This window comes from Pipra filicauda, unplaced genomic scaffold, assembly GCF_003945595.2.
Source record: "Pipra filicauda isolate LSUMZ 115617 unplaced genomic scaffold, ASM394559v2 scaffold120_size2142806_pilon, whole genome shotgun sequence".
NCBI lineage: Eukaryota > Metazoa > Chordata > Aves > Passeriformes > Pipridae > Pipra > Pipra filicauda.
The window spans coordinates 65,745-93,540 of record NW_024103663.1 but is presented as its reverse complement, the minus strand read 5'-3'; the positions used below and the strand labels follow the sequence as shown (position 1 = coordinate 93,540).

The 27,796-nt window shown below is 39.9% G+C and overlaps 2 protein-coding genes across 5 annotated transcripts in view; one reads left to right on the top strand and one right to left on the bottom strand.

The window, feature by feature from the left end:
• The window catches only part of PITPNM3 (PITPNM family member 3), a 63,200-nt gene extending 43,669 nt beyond the window's left edge, over positions 1-19,531 (top strand). For both annotated transcript variants that reach the window (XM_027751592.2, XM_027751588.2), the window contains exons 11-20: positions 1,888-2,058; positions 4,153-4,347; positions 5,067-5,215; positions 8,030-8,146; positions 8,670-8,786; positions 9,947-10,095; positions 11,102-11,251; positions 12,066-12,249; positions 12,652-12,780; positions 13,153-19,531. In XM_027751592.2, coding sequence (XP_027607393.1) covers positions 1,888-2,058; positions 4,153-4,347; positions 5,067-5,215; positions 8,030-8,146; positions 8,670-8,786; positions 9,947-10,095; positions 11,102-11,251; positions 12,066-12,249; positions 12,652-12,780; positions 13,153-13,458 — 1,667 coding nt within the window. In that variant the 3' untranslated portion in view covers positions 13,459-19,531. The remainder of the gene's footprint in view (positions 1-1,887; positions 2,059-4,152; positions 4,348-5,066; positions 5,216-8,029; positions 8,147-8,669; positions 8,787-9,946; positions 10,096-11,101; positions 11,252-12,065; positions 12,250-12,651; positions 12,781-13,152) is intronic.
• Positions 19,284-27,794, bottom strand: PIMREG (PICALM interacting mitotic regulator). 3 transcript variants are annotated; one of them, XM_039386973.1, is made up of 6 exons: positions 26,366-27,345; positions 25,942-26,261; positions 24,874-25,202; positions 23,984-24,079; positions 22,510-22,556; positions 21,099-21,179 (listed from the first exon to the last, which is right to left on the bottom strand). In XM_039386973.1, exons 1-5 carry the CDS (start codon positions 26,484-26,486, stop codon positions 22,526-22,528), a joined length of 897 nt encoding a protein of 298 aa, XP_039242907.1. In that variant the 5' UTR covers positions 26,487-27,345; the 3' UTR covers positions 21,099-21,179; positions 22,510-22,525. The 3 variants fall into 3 exon arrangements, with proteins under 3 accessions (XP_027607410.1, XP_039242904.1, XP_039242907.1); XM_027751609.2 differs by lacking the exons at positions 22,510-22,556; positions 26,366-27,345 and adding an exon at positions 27,614-27,794 and having other exon boundaries at positions 19,284-21,179; XM_039386970.1 differs by lacking the exon at positions 22,510-22,556 and having other exon boundaries at positions 19,284-21,179; positions 26,366-27,339.
• Between the last annotated feature and the right edge of the window lie 2 nt (positions 27,795-27,796).

Sequence of the window (27,796 nt, the reverse complement as noted above, 5' to 3'; positions counted from 1 at the left end):
CAGATGCATTTTGTTGTGTTTTACTTTCTGAATATTTATTTATTTCTGCACTAACAAGACTGTGTATAAAACCAGATTTTCATTCCAATTTTTTTATTTCCTTGCCAAATACCTTTTCAGTTTCATCTGCTCAATATTCTATTGGTCCATTAATCCTTCCTTGACAGTTCTTCTGTTTACTCTCTAGCACTGTCTTCTGTGGTCCTCTCACTGTGTAGACTCAGTTCTTACTGTCTAAAGTACAGTTTGCTGATTATCCTTGGAAGAGGCTTGCTATCCTCTACAAATCTCAATTTCCAATAAGTCATGAGCATTTAGTTCTGTCCACAAAGTGACCCTGTCCTGCCTTGGGGTGGTTGCAGTGGTTTGGGGTGTTTTACACTTGCTCTCAATGGAAACTAATACTGCTGAATGCCACACTAGTAGGGAGTGAAGTACTCAGCTTAGCACTGCAGGTGTCAGACATAGGTATAGACCTCAGAAATCTGACAGAAGGCCTAAACTAGGAAGAAAATAATTTCAGCTTGCATGCATATATTACATTTTTCAATACTAAACATACAAAATGGAAAATGTCATCTGGTTATTAGCAAAATGAAATCTTTCTCAAATCATAACCTTGCCTACAAATGCAAAACCAGAACACTTCAAATTATCAAAAGATTTCATCAATATGGGTTTCTTCAACTGAAACACATAAAGGATATTAAATACTTTGCTGGACCTGAAACAGGCCAAGTGAAGCCTCCATGCTTCAGTTTTACCCTCAGCTCAGCAGCATTGTTCCCTTAATGGGCACAGAAAATCTCACAATCTCAGTGAATATAAACCAATGTGTTCACTTGATGCTTGGCTCTATCAGCTGTAAGCCTGGCTTTTGCAGGCAGCTTTAGGAATGACAGTTTCAACTGTGTCACGTCACTACTAATCTCTAAAACTAATCTTTACGTGCCCTTGTATAAGAGAAACCGCAGCCACGTAGCCTCTAGGGCAGATTTGAAAACATGTCATGCTTGCATGGAGTTCATAGGGAGAAGACATAATTATCTCAGATATATTTTATAAATGGTTTAGTCATTGCTTTACTCTTGTAGTTAATGAACTGACCATTGTAACATGTAATGCAGTACTGTACAAACTGTACTAAGTTTAATGAGCCCGTAATGAATTGATTTGATTCAGTATGATTGAGGTGTGATTTGGTGAAAAGTGACTACACTGACTGTCTTACAGACCTTAGCAGTCTTGTGTGATCACCCATCTAAGTAATTTTTCAGGGCTGTGTGTTTAGTCAAAAGTATGTCTTATTAACTGAGTAAATGATTTAAGATTTGCATTCTCAGTTGTAGCCCAAAACCTTCAGGAGCTGCACACCTTTAGCAAAAATCATAAACATTGCTGTGCTGTTACAGTATGACCAACCTCATTTCTATATGTGAGCATCCATAAGGTGACTGGAGAAACTGCACTGCTTTCTGTCACCTACCTGCTTCTGCAGTCATCTAGGTTTAAGTCCTCTAGATGTCAGAGGCCCAGCAAACCATTTTGCTGGTAAATATTTGAAGTGCTGAGCATCACAGCTGTAATGCTCAATACCATACTTACAGGATTTTTAAACTTCTTTTTCCTTCCCTGCTTCTATCTGTTTCTTTGACTGCTCTTTATATCTGCTCTCTGCCTGCATCTCAGATTGTGATGTCTCTGTAAACTCGTGTGCAGTGAAGTGTTCTTTACATATGAAATAGGAAACAATGTGGTTAAATTTCTTCTGGCCAGATGTATGCTAATCTGGAGTTTGCAGAAGACCATATTAACCATATTTCTGTGTAGACTCCTTGAAAATCATAAAGGGGCGATACTGAACTCTTTGTCTCATTCTCATCCAAGTGTGCCAGGTTCGACCAGCCTGCAGCCAAGTGTACAGTTTCTTTCACTCTGCTGACCCCTCTGCCTGCAGACTTGAACCATTGCTGGAAAAAAGATTCCATCTTCTTCCTCCATTCAGTGTCCCACGGTACCAGAGATACCCACTGGGGGATGGAAAATCTCACCAATTAGGTACAGTGCTTGTTTTCATAGCTCATTATCTGTTGTTCTCTTAAGCATTCTCTCCTTCCACAGCTCAAGAGGATTTGAGATACCAGTGTGCTAATATGCTAAAACCAAATCATCTGGGACTGAGTGGCACAGACACACTTAGCAAGTGTGGAACCAAAGAAGATTATTATCCTCTTTACTGTTTGAGCATCTACCTCACATTTTACTTTGTGACATAATTGAAATAATTTTTTATAAGGAATATGCAGGAGTGCCAGTCCACACTATGGCTGATCCAACTGGTCTGCTTTATTATGGATAAATAGAAATTAACATCTAAAAGCACAGTACTTCTCCAATTGTATATGCATAAGATAAAGTATTGTTAATTTTATCCTGAGATAGTTACTGTGTGGCTTTGACAAGTTGTTTTGCCACTTTGTATTAGCTGTAACTATCATAATTATCCAGGATAAGACTCTAAAATGACTTGCTTTTATTTTATTTCTTATCAAGCATAATAGTAAATTTAGGTTAGTGGGACAAATGATAATCTTTAGTCACTCTCAGAGGCATGAGAAAGGTTGCTTTTTTCACCACAAAAAGTGTATAATACTGCCTCATCTTGTGAGATAAGTAATAAGCGTTATATTTCCTTTTCTGTTGGTTGTGTTGGAGTCTTTATAGTTTGCCTGAGACAAGGGAAGTCATAAAATTATCCTTGCATTCTTTTCACCTGCATCAAGCTTCCCTGTAGCCACACATAGCTACGCTACATGTCAGCGAGGTTCCTTTGAAAGAACAGTACACTATAGTTTCTTTAGTGAAAAACCACACATTCTCATGGAAACTGCAGTTGAACGTATTCTGTCCAAACTACATACCCATCACAAAATGTTAGAATTGAATTGTTTCTTTGATTCAGTTGCAGCGCAGCTCCCTGTGTTGTCTCTTGCAGTTGAGATATTAAGGCTTATGTCAAAACAAGCCAGAATCTTTCTGACCAAGTCTCCTTTTTTGAAGGGAGGAGAGTTTAGGGAACTATACTGCTATTCCTTTTCATTTAATGATGAATTGTTTTACCAGTTCTGATAATCTGTAGCCACTTAAGCTTCCGGGGTTTTTTTGGAATTATGTCACTGAAAGCAACAACTTGTTATTGTGTCCTTCTGTGTGCACCGTTGAGGTATTAATTGCATTGAGAGTTGGTAAGACTTGAGAAGTTGCAGAGAAATTTATTCCAGGCCTATTCCATACAACATACTCCCCAACCCAAGACCACCTGAAAGATGAGCACAGCAATCCTACAATTATCTGTCTGAACAGAACCAAAATTCACTCCGAAATAGAGCAGTACATCATCCAGGGCTGTCTGCTTTCTTTGTGTTATGTGCATTGAACTGGATCTTCTTTTTCTTTTGTTCACTGTTTTTATCTCTCCAAGAGGTTTATTCTCTGAGAAACAACACTGAGGAGTCAGCTGCTTTTGATGTGCACTTTGCTGTATAACCTGTGTCTCAGTTGAGGAGGAGTATGCAGGCTGCTTCAAGCAAAATTGTCAGTAATGCTTTATTTAAATCTATGTCTGTTCTTACACGTTTCAGAATACCTCAGGAGGAAGGCTGTGTTTTGTTTCATTGAGTAGAGGTATTACTCTGGCTTTGTCACAATGGCATGTATAAATGCGAATTCTGTTCAATTTGGGAATGTGCAAACCGGTAGATAGTCTTGCTAAAGATTCTCTTTTGAAAGTCATTTTGCTTATGTCAGGAAGAGGACAAGAGAAGTATCACAGACTACCAGGGCTGTGTAGTTCTTCTTAGAAAATTACTTTAAAATGGTTTGGGTTGAGTGCCAGAAGCATTCCACTGCCAGTGCACTTGGATGGCAGGGGAGTGTGCTTTCTCCATACAGTCATGCTGTTTCATGCTGTTGTCACGTTGAAGGACGGAGCTTCATTCATGGGCATTAAATGTGATATTATTTAGGAAAACGCTCATTAGCTCTATTTAAAAACAAATTAATAAATAAATATACACATGAACACTAATTTCAAAGTCATGATGTTAATTGCTTTTTTGGTTTTGTTGTTATTTTCATTTCTGTAACCTGCAGGTGATGCTCTCCACAACCACAGTGCTCTGTTCCTTGAGAACAGCTCTTTGAACATACCTTTCTCTCAGGAGAGTTCTGGATCTCCAAATACATCTGATCAACCACAAGGGAAAACAAGAAAGTTGAGCTTGGCCAGCACAAACAGTGAAAACTCAGGGTCAACAGAAAGCTTGCCATCAGCATGCCTCACCAACAGTGAGTGAAGCCTGGTGCTGTGTGCTGTTGGATGTAGCAACAACCCTTCCCTCCACAGCGTTTCTGTGAAAAAGTTTACTATGAAAAGGAAAAGTACCTGGAAGTTTGGGGAGAAAATTTTATATAACACAATTTATCTCATCTCCCTTTTCTGATTGTAATTAAATAGATAAAGCAATAGAAGTGCAGTCATAGTTTTATAGTAAGGTGCCACTCATAAACAGTCATAACAGTTTCTAGGTAACAGGGGTTTCCAATTATGTTCCACGCATGAAACAATATAGATAGATAAGATTTGGTATCTATAATTAAAAGTGCTACAGATCATTATATTGTCCTGCTGTGGACTGTAGTTAGGTAGATGGACAGATAGATAGATATTCCATTTACTATTTGGGAAGTAATTGCAGTTATGATCATAAAAGTACTAGTCTTTCGCTGTACATTTTCCATGGACCAGGAAGCAGTGGGAATCATGCTGAGGTGATTTCTGGTTTTCAGAACTTGGACCCAGAAGAACTGTTTTGATTGCAGACAGTTAAGTGATGATGCAGTTAGTAAAAACAGTACTTTCATGTATGATAGATACCTTCAACAGACTCTAAATGTCAAGATAAGAAAGCAAAGGACTTAAGTCAATTATCTAGCTGAAACATAAAGATAGCAAGAAATTTATTAAGATATATAAGTGTGATGCTATTTTGTTTCATTTTTTGTAGTTACTGCAAAGTGGTGGGGAACAAAACGAATAGATTATGCCTTGTATTGTCCAGATGTGCTGACAGCCTTTCCAACGGTGGCCCTTCCGCATCTCTTCCATGCCAGCTACTGGGAGTCAACAGACGTTGTGGCTTTCATTCTAAGACAGGTCATTATCTTTTTATTTTTTCTATCTGTAGCAGATAGGCTTGTGATTTTTAATTGCATTTTCCAAGGGTCAGTCTTTTAATCTTTAGTTCAGTTAGATGGCTAACTGTGTTTGCATCACACTCAGCTGTATGTGGGAATGACAGATGCGGATTTATTGGAGAGGTGAAGGGGACGATGAGCCCACCATTAGCACTGCTGACTTTGTGACTGGGAATATTGCACTATTATGCATACCTTACTTACCACTCCTGTGCCCCAGATCATTACAGCCCTGTATTATATATTAATTTCCTCCTGTTTTTGAAGGAATAGGCTATCTCCAGGCTTACGTAATTATATATCTCCCTACTAAATATCATATCATTAGCATACACTTGATAGTAAACCAGCAGTTTGAAAGTACTGCTTCTGTAAAAAAATTGAGTCTCTCCTTTACAGGAGTGTTTTGAGGCATTGCGAGCACTGTCTCCTCAGAATTTATTTCTGAGTCGTACTATGGGTCTGTTTTTCTTACTGTGTCCATAATTAGGCATCAGCTCACACTCACTTACTGAAAATGCAGTACTCTGACGTATAGAGAAAGGGACAAGACTGAGAAATCTCACCTGGGCTAACAGAAAAAAATGAAGTGGCGTTCAAGTAAAACCTGCAGAGTAAGCGTTCTTCCAAGAATCCATAGTAACCCTCACACGAAAGCCAGACACAAGCAGTTTAATTTGGATTAACCCAAGAATCAGTCTGTGTGTTTGGCAGATGTCAGTGTGCATGCCACTCTCACAGCTACTTTTAGCTAGTCTCTGAGTGTGAACTCCCTCCAGCTCCTGTTCCCAGTGCTGGTGTCAATGGTGTTAGTTCACCTGGTAGCTCTGGGGAATGAGATCTCAGAGGCTTAGTTCCCTCCAGCCCAGAACTACTGCTGGGTCAGACAGTGCAGATGTACAGCCCCTGTCTGTCTGTGGCATGTGAGTGGAGTGTACAGCAGATCATCTGTCTGGTAACCAGACCACTGGCAGAGGTTTTTTTGATTGCTGCTTTTAATGGATGAAATTAAGATTTCTTCAACCTCTTGCTGTCCTTTCAGACCATCCTAATTTAAAAAAACTTTGTTTATAACTAGTGTCACCATAATCAAGGCAAAGCAAAGGTCACTGAAGAGTTTTTCCATGAAAAAGAACAGTTTCCAAAAGAGGAATCTTATTTGATGCTCGTCCCGAAGTAGAGGAGCAGTTTCTACTACAAGCGACAGGATGCAAATCCCCGTTTTTTCTGACTGAGAACCCTAGACAATAGTACAGAGATGTTTCTCCTCACTTTTGCAACTCTCTAATAGTGCTTTTCTTCTTAATAGCGCTTTTCTTCTCTCTAAGGATGTTTTTTGCATTAAACCCATCAGACCTTTCTTCCATCTTTCCTTTCAAGTTCCTTCCTTAGCCCAGTTGTCTGTTAGCAACCATTCCAGCTGTATTCTACTTGTTATTTTTGTGCATTCCTATGAAGTTGCATTGTCATGTCTTTCCTAGCCTTGTATGTGCATTGCAGCTTGTAGAATTTCATAAGCCCTTCAAGCATTTGCAACGTGCCTGTAAAGCAATATGTGAGCTTACAGCACTACATAAAGGACTGGTTAGTTACAGCAGCACAGTCTGGACCTTCAGCCCTTGTTAGGGCTTAAGATTAAGGCTAATGGTTCCTGAATGCCCGATGGGGTGCATATATTTCCTGCACATGACCTCCACTGAATACAGTGCATGCCAATTTGTTAAAAGACATGCTGACTTCTCAGCATTACTGTGCTTTGTTGCAACCCAACAGCTTTGGTAATTCTGAATGCAGCAGGATTTTACTCAAGGGAATTCATATAAGACATCTTTTCAAATGATTCTAGGCCACTCTTCTGGCAAGGGTACTCAGAGTGGAAAACTTTAGCGCAGAAAACCAGTTGTTCAACTTGAGAAATTTTCTGCCAGCTTGTGAAAGAGATAGACTAAGCTATTTCTCATTCAAGATGAGTATCCGTGATTGCAGGGTGGAACCCACAGATTTCAGTAAGACAGGGCTTGTGGTTTCAATTGAAATGTGGCATAACCCACACCCTGATCCTGAATTCTGTGAGTTGTGTCCTGAAATCTGAGTTGGACGAGCACATTTCTTGGTAAGTGTGTGATATTTAGGTTGTAAGAATGTGTAGCTTGTATAACATATTAGAGTTCTGCATGTTCACAAGCTGGACTTCAGTGATCCTTGAGGGTCCCTTCCATCTCAGGATTTTCTATGATTCTCTAATTGTCTTTGGATGTTACTACCCCCAAGCCAAATCCTGAGGCTATCAGCTACTGCAGTGGTGAGTAATACCCAAAAGGTGATAAGAACCATTCTGTCTGAGTAGATGTATAGAAGATCAACAGAGATGGAGTCAGGAGTCTGACCTTTGCCACATAAAGGACATTTAAAAAGGCTTCTGTGATCTTAAGCTGCTTTAGTGACTTTGCAGACCGTAAAAAGACTATGTGACTGTCACTTGATACCAGCCTAATGTTTTCACCATTTTCTCTGGAGAAGTGTGCAATCCGTTGTGAATGGAAAAGCTGTTCAATAAGTATTTAAGATTAAGTGTTGGCCAACAGAGTGAAAGCAGTTTATTTGTCTGTACAATTAATGGGAGCATATGGCCTGTATGTCTCACTACTTCCATTGTGCTTTTGGCTCCGTAGTGTCATTCAGCTGTAGCAGCAGTATAATTTTCTCTTTCTTTGCCAAGTACCAGGACTCCCCAAACCACACACTATTTATTAAAATGTTAATATGATTTCAGGTGATGAGGTATGAAAATACAAATTTCAAGGAAAATGACAACCTGGACCCAGAAACACTAAGTCCATCTAATCCACGAGAAAAATGGCTACGCAAAAGGACACATGTCAAATTGAGAGTAAGTTTAAATCTAAATATATCTGGCAGCCATGGAACATGGGCTTGGCAGAAATTTAAATGGAGTTTGATCTACTGGATAAAGGTTTACATAACTGAATATTACTAAAGAGTAATAACCTCTTCACTTAATCTAGAGGCAAGCAAAATAACAGTTAGGGAATGGGAACAATTTACTTTTGTTTATCGCTACCTGTTGGGAGAAAGAATATTTCTTTAAACAACTGATGAATCTATGGCACCACTTGAAGTGAAAGATAATTTGCATTCACTTAAATGTTCTCTCTTATTTTGTTGGCTTGAGCACTCTCACTAGAAAGTCTATTCAGGAACCCACCATCAGTGGAAATCAGGCTCCAGCTGCAATGGGAGCACAGTTCTGCTCAGTGTTCTCAGGTGCAGTGATGTACCTCAGACACACTGTCCAGGACTGTGTCTCTGTGTCACTGATCATAACATAATAGAGAGAGTAGCCTCATTACAAAAGCAAACACTACACTTCCCACCTTCTGCTCTTATTTCAGAATGTGACTGCTAATCACCGAGCTAATGATGTCATTGCAGCAGAAGATGGTCCTCAGGTACTAGTTGGGCGCTTTATGTATGGACCTCTGGACATGGTGGCTTTAACAGGCGAAAAGGTGAAGTCTGAGTACTCAATTTTCTCATTTTGGTAGAAACAGTTGTTCTATGTAGCACACATGTATAGTATCAGAGAAAGCCTTACAGTGAGGAGAAGTACATCACTAGCCCCCACTACTTCAGCAAAAATATGCTCTAAGTAGGCTTTCCTGAAAGCTGACTTTTTTCTCAGTTTTCACCTCTCTTACCTGATGCTGGCTATCTCCCTTGGAGTGTGCTGTGCAGTGATTTCTGAACCTGCCATCCAGCTGTACCACCTACTGGAGACAATTAACTCTCTGAGCAAGGAGGAAATTTGGTTTGACAAACCACTAAGGGAAAATTGTGTATCATCCTATCCAAGTAAAACAACTGGATAAAGGAATAGGCATTCTGGGGGCTGCGTGGCTATGGCTTCTCTTATACACAGGCAAGTAAAGATTAGTTTTAGAGATTAGTAGTGACGTGACACAGTTGAAACTGTCATTCCTAAAGCTGCCTGCAAAAGCCAGGCTTACAGCTGATAGAGCCAAGCATCAAGTGAACACATTGGTTTATATTCACTGAGATTGTAAGATTTTCTGTGCCCATTAAGGGAACAATGCTGCTGAGCTGAGGGTAAAACTGAAGCATGGAGGCTTCACTTGGCCTGTTTCAGGTCCAGCAAAGTATTTAATATCCTTTATGTGTTTCAGTTGAAGAAACCCATATTGATGAAATCTTTTGATAATTTGAAGTGTTCTGGTTTTGCATTTGTAGGCAAGGTTATGATTTGAGAAAGATTTCATTTTGCTAATAACCAGATGACATTTTCCATTTTGTATGTTTAGTATTGAAAAATGTAATATATGCATGCAAGCTGAAATTATTTTCTTCCTAGTTTAGGCCTTCTGTCAGATTTCTGAGGTCTATACCTATGTCTGACACCTGCAGTGCTAAGCTGAGTGCTTTAAATTATGAAAGCAATAAGCCCTTGTGTTGTATGTTAGGAAGCATTTGCTAATTGAGGGGGCCCCCTGTGAAGTTTGTACTGAGTTTTGAAGTTCCTGCAAAACTTCTTGTAAGCTTTTAGTATCGGCCATGGTTGGAGATACTAATATGATCTAGGCTTGACAGGCCCTGCAAATAGGGGGTGTTTTGCTGATTATCCCACTAGATCATTGTTTGTTGTTTTTTGCAGGTGGATATCTTCATAATGACTGAGCCATCTTCGGGTAGGTGGGTGTACTTTGACACAGAGATATCCAACAGCAGTGGCCGGATATCATACAACATACCTGAACAGAAGAGACTGAGAGTTGGTGTGTATCCCATCAAAATGGTGGTCAGGTAATAGCTCCAAGCTGGAACTAAAGCTGTGATCAGGAAGGAACTTAAAAACTGAGTAAAAACTTCTTTGAATCCCTACTTTGGAGATTAAATCAGTGGGGCAAATTTAACTGAAACAGAATGTGTTGTTACCCACCAGATAAAAAGGTCCAAAATTAGTTTACAATCTTATGTAGTGCTAATTGAGCAGGAGAAAATGTTTTACCTCAATGTAATAGAAATTCAAGAAAAGAGAGTTACTAGAACACAAGTTAGGTTGTATTCAGAAGTGAAGCTTTAGACTGCGTAAGTTTCAAAGAGGAACAAAAGAAACAGTCCTGTTTTTGCTCGTTAAGCTATCAACACATATTTTAAGAATCTGCATCACCAAATATAACTTTCTAGATCATACAATAATATTTCTAAAGGAAAGAAAGTGCGGTTTCCAATTACATTTTTTTAGGGAACATGAGGTGGTGGGATGGGAAGAGCTTTGGATTGCCTTATGATTTATCCATTTTTTGACATGCAGACCTCTTGGGGAAAAGACATCGTGGGGAAAAGATTCCATTTCACGTTCCTTTCCATGCGAAGAGCCCTTTATGACTGTGTTGTTTTGGGGTGGGCTTTTTTTTTAACTTTTCTGGACTGGCATTCCCATTGTAATTTGCAATGCTAGAGGGATAGCTCATGCTTATAATACCAACTGTTTAGCTTATGGAGAAAGTTTGAGTAGTAGTTAAAGTACTTCAGGCTGGTTTGCGATTTTTTCCCCTAATTCTTTTAACTATTTGTACACGTGTGATTTCTTATTGACATTAGCTTCCAAATTTCTCTTTGGAAAGCTTTTTTCTAAAAGTGTAAGTTTTAATTGCCCCATGTAGGACTGGAATCAGAAACCCTATTTGACAGTGATTTTTAAAGCTGTAGGTCCAGACAGAACTAATTTCAAATATTAACTAGAACTTGTAGAAAATACATTCTGATATTTTGCTCTTTAAATGAATTTATTGCTTTGACTCTCCAGAGGGGACCAGAGCAGTGCTGCAAGTTACCTGACGGTACTTCCCCGAGGAATGGAATGTGTTGTGTTCAGCATTGATGGTTCATTTGCAGCAAGTGTTTCAATTATGGGAAGTGACCCCAAAGTCCGAGCAGGGGCTGTTGATGTTGTCAGGTGAGGCTTGAACGCTAACTCTCTGGCTACTGAACACAGTAGGAAGGAAAAGGGTTTTTTACTTAATAAACAGCAATTCCGTAAGGGCCAAGATTCTTTGCAGATACATTTCTATATTTGCTTGGACAGCAGGTCTGCCTGATTTTCAGAGGAGTCCTAGAATGCTGTGGATTACTTTGAAATTTGTTGTTTAAATTGCCTAAAGGTTAAAAGTTGCTTCTCGGGAATATGGCCTTGAAGTGTGTGCAGTGAATTAATAATGATTCCATGAGTATTTTGTGTTTCATTAACTTCACATAAGGGCGTACTTGTACTTCGGAAGTATCAGGTGCCGTGAATGCAGGAATGTTTTTTGGAGGCAAACTAAAAGCCTTTTAACCCATTCTTGCAAGTCAGTTATGCCGCACTGGATGGGGAAATGCAGTTCTCATTTTGGAACCTGCGTGGGAGTGTAGGGATGTCAGTTTTCAAAGGTTTTCCTTCCTTAGAGCTGAAATGGCAGAAAATCTCATTAAAGGTTTCAAAGGTAGCAGGGCTTGATGTGTAGCAAGGTCTATTCTAATTACATTTTTAAATAGCTCTCATATTTGAGATAATATTTTGTATAAGAGTCTCTCTTGCTTTCCTCTGTCTCCCTCAAGGTGTAGACAGTATTACTTAATTGCTTGATAGGAGCAGAAACTTACGCATGCTGCTCTTCACTGGTTGAAGGATAACATCCAACTTCTAACTGGGCTAAGAAAAGATGCCGATCTGACCTGTGAGTATTGTTTCTCTTCCTACACCTACATAATTTGCCTGCTATTTCTGACAGGCATTGGCAGGACCTGGGATATCTGATTATCTATATCACTGGCCGTCCAGATATGCAAAAACAGCGTGTGGTTTCATGGTTGTCTCAACACAACTTCCCACAAGGGATGATCTTCTTCTCAGATGGACTGGTTCACGACCCACTGCGACAAAAGACCATTTTTCTCCGGAATCTCATGCAAGAGGTACTAGAAACCTATTAATAGCCTTAGAACCTCTTTCCAGTGAATGTCATTCAGTAAAGTAAGAGATCTCCCTTCTTCCTGAACAGTGAATCTCACTGGTCATCACAAAGTCTTTTTGCCATTCCTCATTTCTTTTTTCACTTTTTAAAGAGCAAGGAAGGCTGATAAAACATCAAAGGGACTTCCTATCATGATAAATAAATAAATGAACTGCTTGGTTTTTCCTGTGTGCATAGCTGTAGTTCTTGCTGGCATGCAAGCAGGCAGATTTAGGTATCTGCAGTTTACAGAATGAGATTGTAACAATGAACTCATGTGCTGCTTCATTGCAAATCAAGTGCCAGCCTCGTAGTTGCAGGGTGTTCAAGAGAGCGTTCACTTTGGAAGTAATATTTGTTTCAGTGCCACATCAAAATCTGTGCCGCATATGGTTCCATGAAGGATATTTCTGTGTACAGTGTCTTGGCTCTGTCACCATCCCAGATCTACATAGTTGGACGACCCACAAAGAAATACCAGGCACAGTGTCAAGTAAGTAACTCTTGCTACTCAATCAGGAAGTCCTGTGGAAGACAAGGAAATGCATGAATGCATGTGCAAACACACACCCCTCAGAGCAGCGACAGTGTTTCAAAGAAGGACAGTTTTGGGTACAAATGAGGCATTTTCTGGCAAGGTGAATGGTAAAGAGAATTGAGCAGTCACAGGTTGTATCTACAAGTGCATGCGTTGCGTATTGCTGAATGACAAAATGGAACAGGTCACTGAAAAAAAACTGAGAGGAGTATTAGCACTCTGTAGGTGTCTAACTGGGGTGCCAAAGATCAAAACTTAATTCCTCATAGAGCTCATAGATTAAGGCAGCAGTAATTTGTCACTCTCTTTCTTTTCTTCCTATTTCAGTTCCTCAGTGAAGGTTATGCAGCCCACTTGGCCTCGCTGGAGTTCAGTCTCCATTCACGACCCAAAAAGAACAACTCTCGGATGATCTTGAGAAAAGGTAGCTTTGGCCTCCACTCCCAACCTGAGTTTCTGCGCAAGAGGAACCACCTCCGCAGGACTATGTCTGTGCAGCAGCCTGACCCACCTTCCTTGAACCCCAAACCGGAGCGTGCCCAGAGCCAGCCTGAATCAGACAAAGATCACGACAGGCATTTGCCCTCCATTGCTTGGGTTCGAGGTGTTCACAAATTTGAATCTGTTCCCTAGGAAGATTGGGAATGTAGATCTTGGGTGCACCCCATTAAACTTGTAGGCATGCCTCAAAGATAATATTTAGGCAGCTCCAAACTAAGAGATGTAGACGGGAACCTGTACCTCGGAGTCTTCCCTGTTCTGAAATCTGCCTTCTTATACCAAGTGGGGAACTTGCAGTTTGCTCCTCTTGTCATGTTTATTGGGAGATTTTAAAACAACCTAAAACTATTGCAAGTGGTTACAACATCAAAGCAAAAGGAAATATCTTTGATTATTTTTTACAATACGTGCAATAAGAGAAAGAGCTAAAGCAGGCTGATTTTACTCAGAAGAGGGGTTGTGGTATGAGCTAACTAGCTGCATCCAAACCAGTATAAAATGGTAGGTTGCATAGGTTACAGAGAAGGTTTACACTTTAAATAGTCCTGTCTGTTTCCACTTTTCAGTAAAGTGGCACACTTGCAAGGGAAGCAGAGATGAGAACTACAATAACAGGTGGTCAGAGTTTGTATAACAATATGCTTTTTGGGTGCTTTAAGCCCAAGATTTCCTTTCAGCTTGCAGTGATGGTAAACAGACTCCAACATCAGCACTCATGTTTGTGTGAGGTGCTGGACAAATAAATAAGAACTTCACTTATGAACCAAATTATAAAAACTTCATGTTAAAAATAAATGTGTCTGCCACAGTTTGAAGCAGTTAGTGTTGCTATAAACAAATAATGTGCAACTGTACGAAGATCACACTATTTTGTGGAATTTGGTGACTGTGCAGAAATGTGTGGACTACTTCGGTAAGGAGATGGCTTTGCCCATCTCAGTCCAAGAGTCAGATCTTAAGAGGGTAAGCTAAAAGCAGCCCTTTTACTAAGGGATCTGCAAACTCCAGGGGAATCTTTACACTGGAGGAAAAGAAAAGTAATGAGGTATATCGGTGAATTGTTTACCTTCTCATGCTTTATAGCAACTGCTGTGTTAAGACAATCTGTAGCATTCAGAATTACAGCATTTGAGCTTCAGAGAATGGACACGCCAAATTACAGGTGCCAAATAGACATTTTTCTACAGATTTAAATTTCTATCTGATCTCCCACTGGACTTACTAGAAGTAAAATATGTGACATTTTCCTTAAGTAGTATAAGTAGTAATATTTCTGAAGTGTTGTAGTTAGTTTAACATAGTAGCAGTTTGAAGATTCTTCATGCAGATACTTCCACTGAGAGAAATTCATCAAGAGAACTTTCATGACTGAACTGATGCATGTTTTAAAACCTGCAATGAAGTTACAAGTGCACATAAAGCCCCCTTTTTTAAAAAGTTACAAGACTATTGACACCGAGAAAGCTCGAAGTCAATAGGACATTTCTTTTTCAGGTTGGTTTGTTAGTTTTTAATTTCAGGGAATTGGGGTGGAGAGGGTGTTGTGCCTCCCCACTCCCCTTTCAGGTTTTTGTATACCAGAAACAGTCTCTCAACAAGTTGGTTAATGATTTTGATAGTTGACGGTAAAACAAGTAAGAAATGCAATGGAAAACTGTCAAGACACTGCAGAAGTAAACCTAAGTCTCTACTCCCTGTTAACCCTAAAGTTTCAGTGTGCTTTTGGAAGGGCATAGAAATGCAGCTTTTGACTTAAAAGGCAACAAAATATCTTATAAAGGGAGATCAGATATTTTCAGACATAACTTGGCAAGATTGTCAGTTATCTATTTCAAACTTCCTGAAATATCTCTGGCACATCAGTAATTTTTTTTTTGGTGTAATGCGTCCTTTAAGGGAACACATTAAAAAGATTTAGGAAAGATGTAAAAAGTTTGGAAGTTCACACTTACTGGGAGCAGGTAAATACATTACAGGGGGCTGGGTTTTTATGCTGTTACCAAGTCAGGCAGCTACAAAAGCTAAAGGAAAGATAATTCGCAAACTACATTGAAAGCAGTCTTCAGGTTTACAAATGCTTTACCAGTAGTATCACAGTTCCTTAACCCACAAAATAGGAGGAATTATTCTGTGCTCTGTCTTGGCCCACTGTGTGTATTAGTTCTAATCACAGAGTCCATTTCTTTTTGTGTGCTCTGCTCTAGGAGGACATTGCACAGGTACACCAGACTCCATTTCCCTCCAGTGACTTCACTGTTAGCAGGCTCCTGCTTCTTAGATTTAAATAGGCATGGGAGTACAAGGCTTGTGAGTGAGGAACTCACTAGGCAAATTTCAAGTTTGCTGAGGGGACCTAAAAGCAACATTGACTGATCACAAAGTTCATTCTAAGCACTGAATGTTTCATAACAAGTCTTCTGATAGCAATCACTGTTCCGGTTGCTAAGTTCAAAGCTACTGTTGCTTTAGCCATCTACCTCTGTCATCCAAGAGACTCCAAAATCTGTTTTTTGTTTTAAGTTGTTGTAGTAGAAAGGTTGACTTCTTTTCAGAAGAGAGATCTGGGTGTAATTCTGTGACTGTGACTGTACTGAAGGAAATAAGTGTCTGAGCACAAGGTTAGAGAAATCTCCTAGGTTTCTCTAGAAAAGGCTGTCTTTTACTCTTGGAGACATAATGTCATTTTGCAGAGTACCATGTCATGTAAATTCTAATTTTGTGTATTTTCATTAATGGTTGGGTCACCTTGTCATCTTTATAGTAGTCAGTGTGCTGGCTTCCCTTAAGAATATTACAAGTGTATAGCAGTAAAACGAATACATGTGTGTGCATGTGATTTAGAGTGGTAACAAAGTTTCTACATGTGGTATTGAAATCAAGCTGAAAATATTTTCCCTAACTTTGTTTCCATACAATATATGAGAACTTAAGTGGCATTTGCATAATTCCAGCACTGCTTATTGCTCATTGATAGAGTTGCTTTATCTCCTGATCACATGCTCCAGCTGAGCACTTTGGCAAAACAGTGATACAGGCATTAGCTTGGAGGTTAAGGCTTCCAGCTAATTAGGAACTGATCTTCTGAAACATCAAATGCCAGGTGCACTGGTTTTGAAAGCACCAGCCAGTTGCCACTAAAATGGTAAAACAGCTTCTGTTGGAGCTGAGAGCATGAACAAGGTGATTGTGATTTTAGGCATCTCAGAACTAGGCTGGCAGTTCAACAGATGTTCTGTGGCAATAACTGGAAACCTCATGCATGTTGAACAACTAGTTTTTCATGGGATTTTTTGGGTTTTTTCCCACAGCTATACTTGGGGTAGTCCTGGGTTTGCCTAATGAATCTCTAGTTTTATAGTATAATTATTCTACGTTTTCTCTTAGAACATTCCTTTGTGGTCAGAATTTTAGTTAAACATTTTGTCCACATGAAACTGCATGCAGTGGTTCATGGGCATTCAGCTTGCAATTGGATTTCAATTTTACCTGTGTTTTCATGGAAGATCAGTCCTCCTAAGCAGGCTCTTTGCTGAGGATAAGTTTGAGCCTACAGCCATCCTATTCTCTGATTGCAAGTCCTCATTGCTGCAGTGTCTGTGCGGTCAGCACTTAAACTATGTAGGCTATGAAAGTGTTAAAGCACACACAGAAGGGAACGGGACAGAGGCTAAGGTGGGTGCACAGGGAACATACAAGACTCATCAGTTGTTTCAGCACCTTTAGTGCCTCCAGTCTGTAACAGAAAAGCACATTCTTTTAACCTGCTGAATGGAGGAAGCATAAATGAAATTGTACAACACAAAACTGTTAGTCCAGTGGGTGCTAAGGCTGCAGTACAAGTCAGTGCAAAGTAAGCCACCACTGAAAGCATTTACTTCGTTGTCTTGTTGATATGGATCCATTTTAAATTACTGTAAAAAATGGCTGTGATTAATAGCAGTGGTAGAGTTATCTGAGATATTGTAAAAACACACCTTCACAACTGTAGTGTTTTGGTTTTGTCTGTGTGTATGTGTGTGTAGCTACTGGAAGACACTAAAGTTTTGGTTCTGCTTTCACAACAAATTTGTAACCAATATACTTTAAAAAAACAAACAAAACCAAAAACCAACAAAACAACACCAACAATGGCTGTTTATTCAGTTTTGTTGTCTAGTTAGGTAAGTTTGGAAAAAGATACCATTGTATAGAATGCAGTCTATTCCACAGACCCAAATAGTGATGTTGGTCCAAATCTGCTTATTTTTAATAACTTGTTTGTTTGTTTGGATACACTAGTGCTCTTGGAATAGATTCTTGCTTGATCAGAGTATTCTTGTTTAGTTTTGTGGCATGGTTTATATCTATTCAGCATAAAATTTTGTTAGCTGTAAAAAGGACACTGTTGATAACTCTTGTTCACTGGGGTTCATGAGAGCTGTCATTTTGATTTGTTTACATTTAAACTAGTCTTAATTTTTACAGATTACTTCACCTGTTCCTCTAATACCTAGGGAAGTCACTTCTAAACAGCTAAAACTTTCACTGGCTATGCAGAAGTGGAACTATCAGTAAACTAGAGAAAAAAGATCACGTACCTTAGTCTACACAGGACAATGACACTTTATCCAGAAGACCCACCATTCTGCAAAATTGCCTTTGTTTGCCAATTTGTTGGCAAACAGTTGTTCTGTTTATACATTGCAGTCTTTCTTTATCCAGGACACTACTAATGTGTGTATTTAAGCAAATCCCCAATATTTAGCTCCATAGTATCATCACGTACTTCATGGAATAAATTTGGAAAGGGAAAAAAAGAATTTTTTCCTGTTTTCTATATTGTTTTGTGTTTTTAATTTGTAAAAACTTTGTTTATGAGTGTTTTTTAATAATACCTGAAACCTAGGTATTTTTAGGTTTTTAAATTTTTACGTGCAACATTTGTTACTGAACAAACAGGATTTCCCCTAGGGTTTTTTCCCCTCTTGTCATCTAAGCCATAAAAAGGTGAGCACATCATAATAGTACTAGATAACTGGAGCATGGGCACCTTTTTGATAAGCTCATTGGCTTAAAAATGGAGAGAAGAAGAGATTGTGCACGCTCATTTCATCGTTTTTCTGATTAGAGATTGACATGTGGAATCTGAACATCAGATCTCTGCATTGATTTGTTCATGTCAGGCTTGCAGGGGGAGAAAGTGGTACTTTCCATCCTCATCTGGAGCTGGTACAGGATAGAATTCCTATAGACACAAAACTTTCCAGTCTCTGGCCTCAGCTTCTCTAAGAGCAATGATTCCTTGTGGTCCTTGTTCACAGCTTCAGCAGAAATTGTGGGTTTGTCAAGGTAATTAAGACTTCCATGATGTTTAGTCACTCAAGTTAAATATAGGTTCCTACAGATGATCCTAAATTCAGACCTACTCATAAAAAATGGAAGTAATAACACATTTTCTGGATGAAAAGTTTTATTTTTCAGACATAAGAAATGGCCTGGAGCAGCTAGAGTCCTGTGCCATGGATTCTGGAATTGAAGTCAGATGTTGGCAATTCCTCTTTGTTTCATTTTAGTTCAAGCCCAACTTACAGGGATTGTTACAGTTTACCCTCTACTTGTATTTATCTCATTAAGCTACCTTTGAAACTGGATTGAATTTGGGGGATTTGGGGAATATGAAACCAATCCGACAGTTCATTGTAAGGATGTACAGAATTTATGAGGGGAAAGAAAGAGAGAAAGGTTTACTGTGACATGCTAGGGGATGGTATACTAGAGATTGCAACATTGAAACATGATTTACAGATAGCAAGTTTGAAAGGTAAGGTTATTCCTGGATGACTGGTGTACAGCCCAGAATGGCAGTCCTCTCACAGAACCCCAAGCCTTCTGCTTAAGTTATTTTTCTATTTGTGGGGCAGAAAAGGGGCAGTCCATTTACAACTGAATTCATTCAAGGAAACTTGAAATTGTAGGTGTTCTTTCAGTCTGTAGTTTTATTAAGTGCATACTTTAAATATTGTTTGTCAGTGAGAAGGTTCTATCTGGTGACAAATGTTTATATTTCTTATGGCTGCCTTGTAAAGATCAGAAAATGTACAATAATGAATTTCTTAATATGAAATAAGGAGTAAGATTTCTACAACTGCTATAGATTTTGATGTGAGCTGGTTTTTAAAATCTTATAACAGATTACTCACTTAAATAAAACCTTCCTTGCCTTTAAGCAAACAGTGTCACTGATTTTTCTTACCAGTGAATTGGGAAGTATTAGATCATCATTGTACATGTCCTAGTAGCTGTTGGAAACAGTATAGAGGCTTCCTGATACATGTGTTTGAAATAATACTTGGAGGTTGACTTTTCACAAAACTCCAACCCTCCCTCCTTTTCAGAAGTCATAGAAGGAGGTATGTTGGTAATGAGTCACCATCTTTGTGAATGCTTTATAGAAGAAGTAGTTTCAGAACATCCAAAGAACATATGTTCCTTATAGAAAGGTGGTTAAAAAACCCTAAAAACAGCACACAAAACATACACAAATACTACATCAGGAAATCAGGATTGAATACTTGCCATATTTATATTTGATACCATTAAAATTTTAGTGAAACTGGAACTGAATTACATGCACATCTTAAACATTATCAAGTAGAGCAAAATTTTCCAAATCAGTCTTTTGTTTGAAGGTTCATCTTAGAGTGAATGTAACTGGAGAAGCCTGCACAAAGCTGCTACCACCTAAAACAGCCCTGCTGTTGAATTCCAGAAGCTTGAGAAATCTTTGCTTTGGTTTGAAAGACTAAACTTTGTTACACTGAATGACCAACCAAAAAAGGCTTTTCAAAGGAATGTTACTTTTTTGCTTCTAGTTACTTAAAAAAAAAAAATATATCAAATGCTATGTATGCATCATCAAATAAAATACCTGCACTGAGATACTGGCTAATAACAGTAGCTATAAGAGGTTACATTAATTGTAGTAACAATTTCTGCATATAACTAAAAGACAGATGTTGTAGTACAGAAGCAATGTTTAACTCAACTGCCAAGATGGTATTTAAAGCAGCAGTAGGAAATTACAAAATTACTCTGATTTGTCTGGGACCAAACTACCTAAGATAGGATTAGTTAGACTAATCTAATAGCAATCCTTAAGGCCATGAATTAAGAGTCCTAATGTGGCTTTTCTCTTGTGGTGTGAGTGACTCCACAGAAACCTATTGCCTTGGAATGGCGGTTGTGGTCAAAACTTAAAGAAGCCACTATTGTTTTATTAACTTCCAGCTAAACATGATGCTTAATGCTTAGTTTGTTTATATATAAAAAAAATGTTAGGCTTTCAAAATAATAGACCAAACTCTTTTGTATGTAAAATACTTGTGCTAAAACTCATGGCAATTGGATACCAGTCTAAACACTCCTCTTACCTAGGATTACCCTTCATAAGTCTGTAGCCCTTGCTTTGGCCATTCCTACTGGTCGGTTCAACATCAAAGTACTTACTGCCTCATGAAAGTCACATTCAAGATGGTTCCCTCATCTCAGCAGGAGATAATACCCTGTGGTTGGTACCACAGGTACCAACTACAGTTGAAAAGAGAAAGCAAGGGAAGTCCCGAGCTGCTTTGTCAAGGAAGATTATAAAATGTAGTGATTTGTTTAGTGTATAGAGTGCACCCTTTTGGTGCTACACAGACCTCTCATTTATATATGCTTATAAACTAATAATAGTTACAGTCTCTGTCTAGGTACCAAGTGCTTGATGGAGTTTCTTTGCTTGCCTTCTGATAGCTTGAGAAGGTTTCAGGGATCGACACGCAGAATGTAAGTTTTCTGCCATTAGATAGTAATAGTTTGATGTTGCTTGTTGCCTGCAGAAGAACAACAACAAGACTGCCATTAGCAGCATCAAGTCAGTAGGGTTAATCAACTGGTGGTCACCCAAATTGCTGGAAAGCAGATGGGAGCAAGGAAGAGGTCTGGTATCTGTACGCTTGCCACTGTGTAACAGCTCTAAACAGCAGCAAGAAAATATTTTGTTCCCTTCAGTGAGCGTAAATGGCAATACACAAATTAAGTACTGCAATACTTTAACTAGCAACAGGAACATTTCTTGTGATATAACCTAATTCATTAAAATGAAAAACATTGGAAAAATACATGGAACTGGCACCTATCATTTGAGATCAAGGTTTGTTTCCTCCTGGAAAAGCTGAAAAGGGAGCTCTAGCACAAACTCAAGGCAATTGGATACCAGAACAGAAAATCTCATGCAAGACTAAGGGCACCTCCAAAAGAGTTCATTTCACGGTTGATACAGTAGGCAGCCTACAAACCAGTCAGTGAGAGAGCACATTGGATGCATCTACCCATGCAAGAGAACTGGACCAAATTACTTACTGGCAGCAGAACACAGCCCTGTTCAAAGTCGAGCATTTGAAACTGCTTTCATATTTTCTTGAAAAGTTACAGCAAACAGTGTCTTACACCTATCTTTGTTGCTAAAGTAGGACATCCTATTTAAGGATGTAGCTTTAACAAAAGGAAGACTTACAACATAATGGATGAAGAAACTAATGTCACAATACAGATCTCAGTGAAGTTAATTAGAGGCATTTACCTGGTAATGGTCCAATGAATTGACACTAGAAGTGATGTTTAAAAACTGACAACAAATACCTCCTGTTCCCATCCCTTTGGGTAGGATTGCTGTGTTTAAAAGTGCCACCGATAATTAGCAACTGCTGTTATTGTGATAGCACGGTCTTAACTGCTACTGATGGAGGGATGGAAAAGAAAGGCTGTAAATTCAGACAGCTCAGGATAATAGTTTGTTCTGTCATGCTTTCTGACCTTCATTAGTAATCGGTGAGAACTGAGCTAGAGTGACAAAAACATTAGTACCAGTAGTTTTCTGGTCTGGGATGAGAAAAGCTGTTGTTTGCATAAAAGCCCAGCTTATGGTTCATTGGAAACCCACAAGGATTCATCAATCCACAATTTAGAGGTGAAATTTTACAAATGCACAATGATCAGCTGTAGCAGAGACAGCCACAGTGAATACCAGGGAAGAACCCTGTGGTTCCACAGAACACTGCTTTAAAGCAGCATGAGTCTATAAGCCTTTTTCTCTCTAAACAGCAGATTTTCTCCCCACAGATGCATGCAGGTATAGACAGGGTAAGTGAACAACTACTTTACCTGGTTGCTACTATCTTCAGTTACGAATGAGAGAAACTGTCATATCGCTAACAGATGGAAGAATATTAGGAATGAGATTTAGTGAACTTTCAACGGATATGATAAAATTAACTTGATACAAGATTTAACCTATAGTTATCTAGACATGGTCCCATTGGGAAAAATTGAATTTTTGGAATTATGTAGGATTTTAAGTCCTAACCTCTTTGTTGATAAATGTACTTGATGATAAGCCCTCTCTGGAGACTTTGAGGTGCTTGACATCAAGTGTTCTAAGAGAAAAAGAGGTTTAGGGAATCACCCTATGACAAGACTTCTGACCTTTAGTTTTTACTCCCTTAATGTCTAATTCAGAATGATGTAACCTTCACAAATACAGCAGCCTACCATCTCATGGATTAACCAAGGTGTTTTATAACAGGTTTCTGCATCTGGGTACTATGGATTGTTTGTTACATAATTCTACCTAATAAAAGGATTTTTTGTTATAAATGTGCAGACATCAATAATTATGTCCGTGCACTGGAATTTCCCCACCTCCCCCCCAGCTTGCATTGGCACTCTTTTAGACAGAGGCAGGGAGGTACTGCTCTCACACAAGGTCAAAGGTAGACTCTTGCTGCGAAAAATCTGATTTCCACAGCAAGATACCTGAAGACAAGGAGAGCATCTGACAGGTTTTCAAAGCTGCAAATTGTGGTAGTTTGGTCTGGGCCTTCCTTAGTGACCAGTTTGTAACCAAGGAAGGGCCCAGATTTACCCAGTATTCCCTACGATTTTTATGTAAGCCAGGGTATAAGAAGAAAGGAGGAGAGGCCTTCGCTCTCTTTCCTTCCGGCAGCTTGGAGGTGCAGGTTCCCTGCTGTTGAGTCTGTCGGGTTGGGGAGCGAGGCCTGGTTAGGCCTTGTTGACCTTGGGAGGCGGAGGTTGCCGGCGATCGTTCCAGAGCGACTTTCGGTTGTCCCAAGGAGAGTAGTGAGATATTTCTTTGCTAACCTTTTTTTAGTTGCTAGATATTGGGCTACTAATCAGGATATATATATATTCTATTTTGGTTTTGTTCCTTTTCCCTTCCCCCTTCCCTTTCCCTTGTGAAATTGTATATATATTTCAATTGTATATAATTGTAACATAAGTGTAAATATATTTATATATATTGCTTTAGTTGTCTCTCTCTCGTTTCGGTTTTTCTTGGTTGTTTTTCTCCCTCTTCTCCCTGAGGTTTGGAGGGGGGGGACTTCTTGTGGTAAGGTTTGGAGACTTGGCAGGGAGCCAGCTTCAAACCATATCAAAATCCAACTGCAGATTTAAACTGCTCAGGTATCTTGAAGAAAGAAATTATCTACATTACACCTGAGAAAGTTCTGCAACTATTCCTTATCCTGAGTTACAGGGACGACCTAACCTGCAATTGCCAATGTCCAAGTAGGAGGTAACCTGTGCCAAAAGTTGAGGGACAGTTAACAGTATTTACCTCTCCTCTTTCACAATAGCATCATCAAATGCCTGGGAGATACGCTTCAGTTGGCAAATCCCTGAGGAGACCAGTTCCAACTCGCAGTCACATTCCCTGCAAACAGAATCATAATTACTAAAGATCAGACAGGACAGACTGACTAGGTGACACTACTCAAGCCTCTATCCCTGCAGTACCACTCTTGTTACCTCCACACTTTACCTAGAGGAGTTTAAAGCTGTGGCAATCATGCTCATACTTTCACTGGCCAACTGCTTCACATTCCCCAGGCAGCTATCTTCCAGTTCAGACACAGGATTCAAATTCAGCTTCTAGCTTTGACCTTTCTTGTGACTGACCAAAAGAAAAACCTATGCGTGCATTATGAAGTATTTCCCAAGCTCACAACCCTTGATCTAATTTGTGTTAAATCTCTGAGGCAGGAATCTCTCTATAAAGAATTCAGTATAAGCAGAGCTATTCCTGGTATCTTTGCAATACAAATAGCAACTCTGGAAAAGTTAGAACTAAGTAGGAGTAAGATGCATAGAGAGCATTTTTCTTTACTTGGGTAAAGAATCAGCAAAGAATTCAGGTATGTCTGTAGCATCTTAGGGGCACTTGTACTGAGAAACATGGTGCAAACTTACCCAGTGGGAGAGGGATTTTTAAAAAGTTCCTGTCATGGGACAAAATTACTTTTTACGTTTCAGCTTTATGCAGTTCTCAGTCTCTGTCTATACAGGGACCTAGAACTACCTTGTAACTATTCAAACAGCCCACCCTTTCAGGGGAATAGGATAGCAAACTTCATACCTTGCCTTTTACCCTACCACATACCCTAATCACAGTAATTTAAAAAAAAAAGAAAAAAAAAGGAACAAGGTTTACAAAAGAATATGACTTACATCTTTCTGGCAGGAGCAGGTGATGAATAAGGGCTCTTCAGTGCTGCTGCTCTTCTTGATCTCCGGAGAGAGACAGCATTTTTACCAAGCCAGGATGAGAAATCCCTCCGTTCTCCATGTTCTGACATCCTTGTTGGCCCAAGCAAGGCCCTTTTGCTGGACCTTGGGATGCCTTTGGAACTGACTGCTGGAGTAACAGTCTCATAGCAAGGGGTTTGAGGTGTAGCACTTTTTTTCTTGGTAGAACTTGTCGCACAGCTTCTGCTGATGGATTCAGCTGGAAAGGTCACCATTGAGTGTACTGGGCTTTGGCAAGACTTCTGTATTTTCTGAAAGAAGCATTAGATACATTAGGCTAAAAGAACTCAATTAGCCTAGAGTTTAGAACCAGAAAGACAAGGAACATTTAAGCTGAATTCCTAACTTCCATTCCCATATCAGGTTTTCTCAACCCTCTGTACCCATTTCATTGGAGGAGTCATTTGCTTCCCTAATCCTTAGCACCTGTCAAGGACTTCAGAGCAGGCATCGGAACAGAACTCCTGCTGCTCTTATGCTGGAACAAGCCAGGCTCCCTAACATATAACTCATGCATTTAAAAATCTCAGGTCTCCAACAGGTTTTGTCAATCTGAATTTATACTGACTATAATGAAGAACTATAATAATTAGTATGGGTATGGGAGAATAAATAAGAAAAAAAAAATCCAAAGTGCTACACATTTCTCAGAAACAATTCTTTGCAAGCAATGGCAACCTCTAGCCAATTTCCTCCTTGTGAAGGCTGCTCTGCTATACATGATGAAATAGAGTAGAGGAAAAGCATTTATTTCATGCTAAAATAATGTTTTCACCCTCCTCCATATTCTGCCAGATCCATAATTTGACTGTCTATACTTTAGGAAAAGATATTAAAGATTTTACAAGTGAATAGCTATGAGGTAACCATTAAGGTGTGCAAGTGTGTGAGAATGGACTCTGGAATACATGTACAGAGTTCAGAAATCTTAATACTGAAGTTGGAGCAAAAACTAAACTCTATCCACGTTCCACTGCAAAGGGAAAGTACCTGGGACACTGTTCCAAAAGCATTTTTTGCTGTTCTTTTAATAATCTGAAGAGTTTGGCACCTCTGTCCTGCTTCCAGACTTTCCCTAGTTGGGGTGTTATGAAAATTCAGCTCTACTCGCTTTAATGGTGCTCGTTTCCTTAGAGACATGCAGATGGTATTGAGAGAACTCAGAGCAGCCTTTCTCTTGAATTTGTCAGGCACAGGGCTCTCATTTTCATCAAAGTCAGCTAGGAGTTGGTGTTTCTGCCAGGCCATTGTTGCTTTGACATTGTGGAGCACAGATGCCATCTTGTTCCAGTTCCTGGTCAACCTTATTTCTAAAAGAATTAAAATGAAAGCAAGGCTTAGACAGAGCAAGGTACAAAGCAGTGTAAAAACAGAAATGGAAACTGTTACATACAATATACTTGATTACACTTGCCTGAAACAAGAAAACCAGAGCTGGGCAGACTTTTACTTGGGCTTTTACTATCGATTCTGTAGCACTGATTTCTACAGGTATTTAAATTTGTACAAGTCCATGAAGAAGCCTTATACTGCATTTCCAGTGCAAGACTCAAGCTTGTGAGGTAGAGTGCTCTGTAAGTGCAACTTTTTTGTTTGTGTTTCAGACTAAGATCTGGTATCCCAAATTTTTGCTTTCTTTAATCAAAACAACCTTCCACTGCCAGACAAGTTTACACAGCTGCTCTTGTCTCCTGCCTGACTTGCTGGCTGAAGGTTCACGCTTTATTCACAGTTATGACTGTGGATACATAAGTCCTGAAATAAACAGGATTTTTACTGGCAGAAGACTTCAGTGGGAAGGGCTAAAATGCTAGCTATCTATATGACATATAACAATTGAAACATGCATACATATTTTAACTTCTTCATTTTCACTTACTATTGAGGTAGGATACCACTAATGATTTACTTCTAAAAAGCAAGTGAAATGCAGATGTATTTTAGCAATCTGAATTGAGAGTGAATTAATTTTATCAATACTTCATTGCAGATCATGTTAAAAAAGCTGGGAGGTCTCTACCATCGTTATATCACTACTATGTCTGCTGAGTTATCTCCATCTTTCACAAGCGTCCTTATTCGTGTCAAAAAGCAATAAGGCTTATGGAAACGTTGTAATCCTGAAGGTGTTTGGGATATTAACACCTTTAATTCATTCCTGCATGTGGCACCAGGAAGAGCTACTAATCGGGCAACCGCTCAATTCTGACTAGCTCGCAGCTGATCCAGGCTCCTTTGGACCGCCTGCCAGCTGCTGCTGATTAATTTATGCCGGCAAATACAACTGAGGTGAAACGCCCTGAGGGGAGCAGCTGCCGTCCCAGGATACACTGATCTGTTATGAGACAGGCACTGCACAGGACAGCGCGGTGGTTCGGTTAGTCCGGAGCCCACGGCGGACTGGGACAGCCGAGCCGCTCTCGCCGCCAGAGCCGCAGGAACCCCGCTCTACTGGCATTGCCCGTGCTCCCCGCCGACAGCCGCGGCAGAGCAGCCGCCCCGGGATAACGGGGCACGGCGACACGGGGCGAGCCGGGGCGGGCCCGGCCGGCGCCGTTATTGTGCGCGCCGGGGACGCTCGTAGCAAGCGCGAAAGGCGCCGCCGAAGCCCGAGAAGACCGGCTGGTGGGCCGCTCCTGCAGCCACTCAGCCCTGTACTCACTCAGTGCGTGGAGGGGACAGAGACCGGGACCGGGATCGGGATCGGGACCGGGATCGGGACCGACGCACCACCTCCCCTCAGGACCCGCCTCGCGCGCCGCCGCCACGTTTGAACGGCGCCCCGCCCCTCCGGCCCTTCCGATTGGCGCCGCCGCAGCCGCCGCCCGCCTCCATTGGCCGTTAC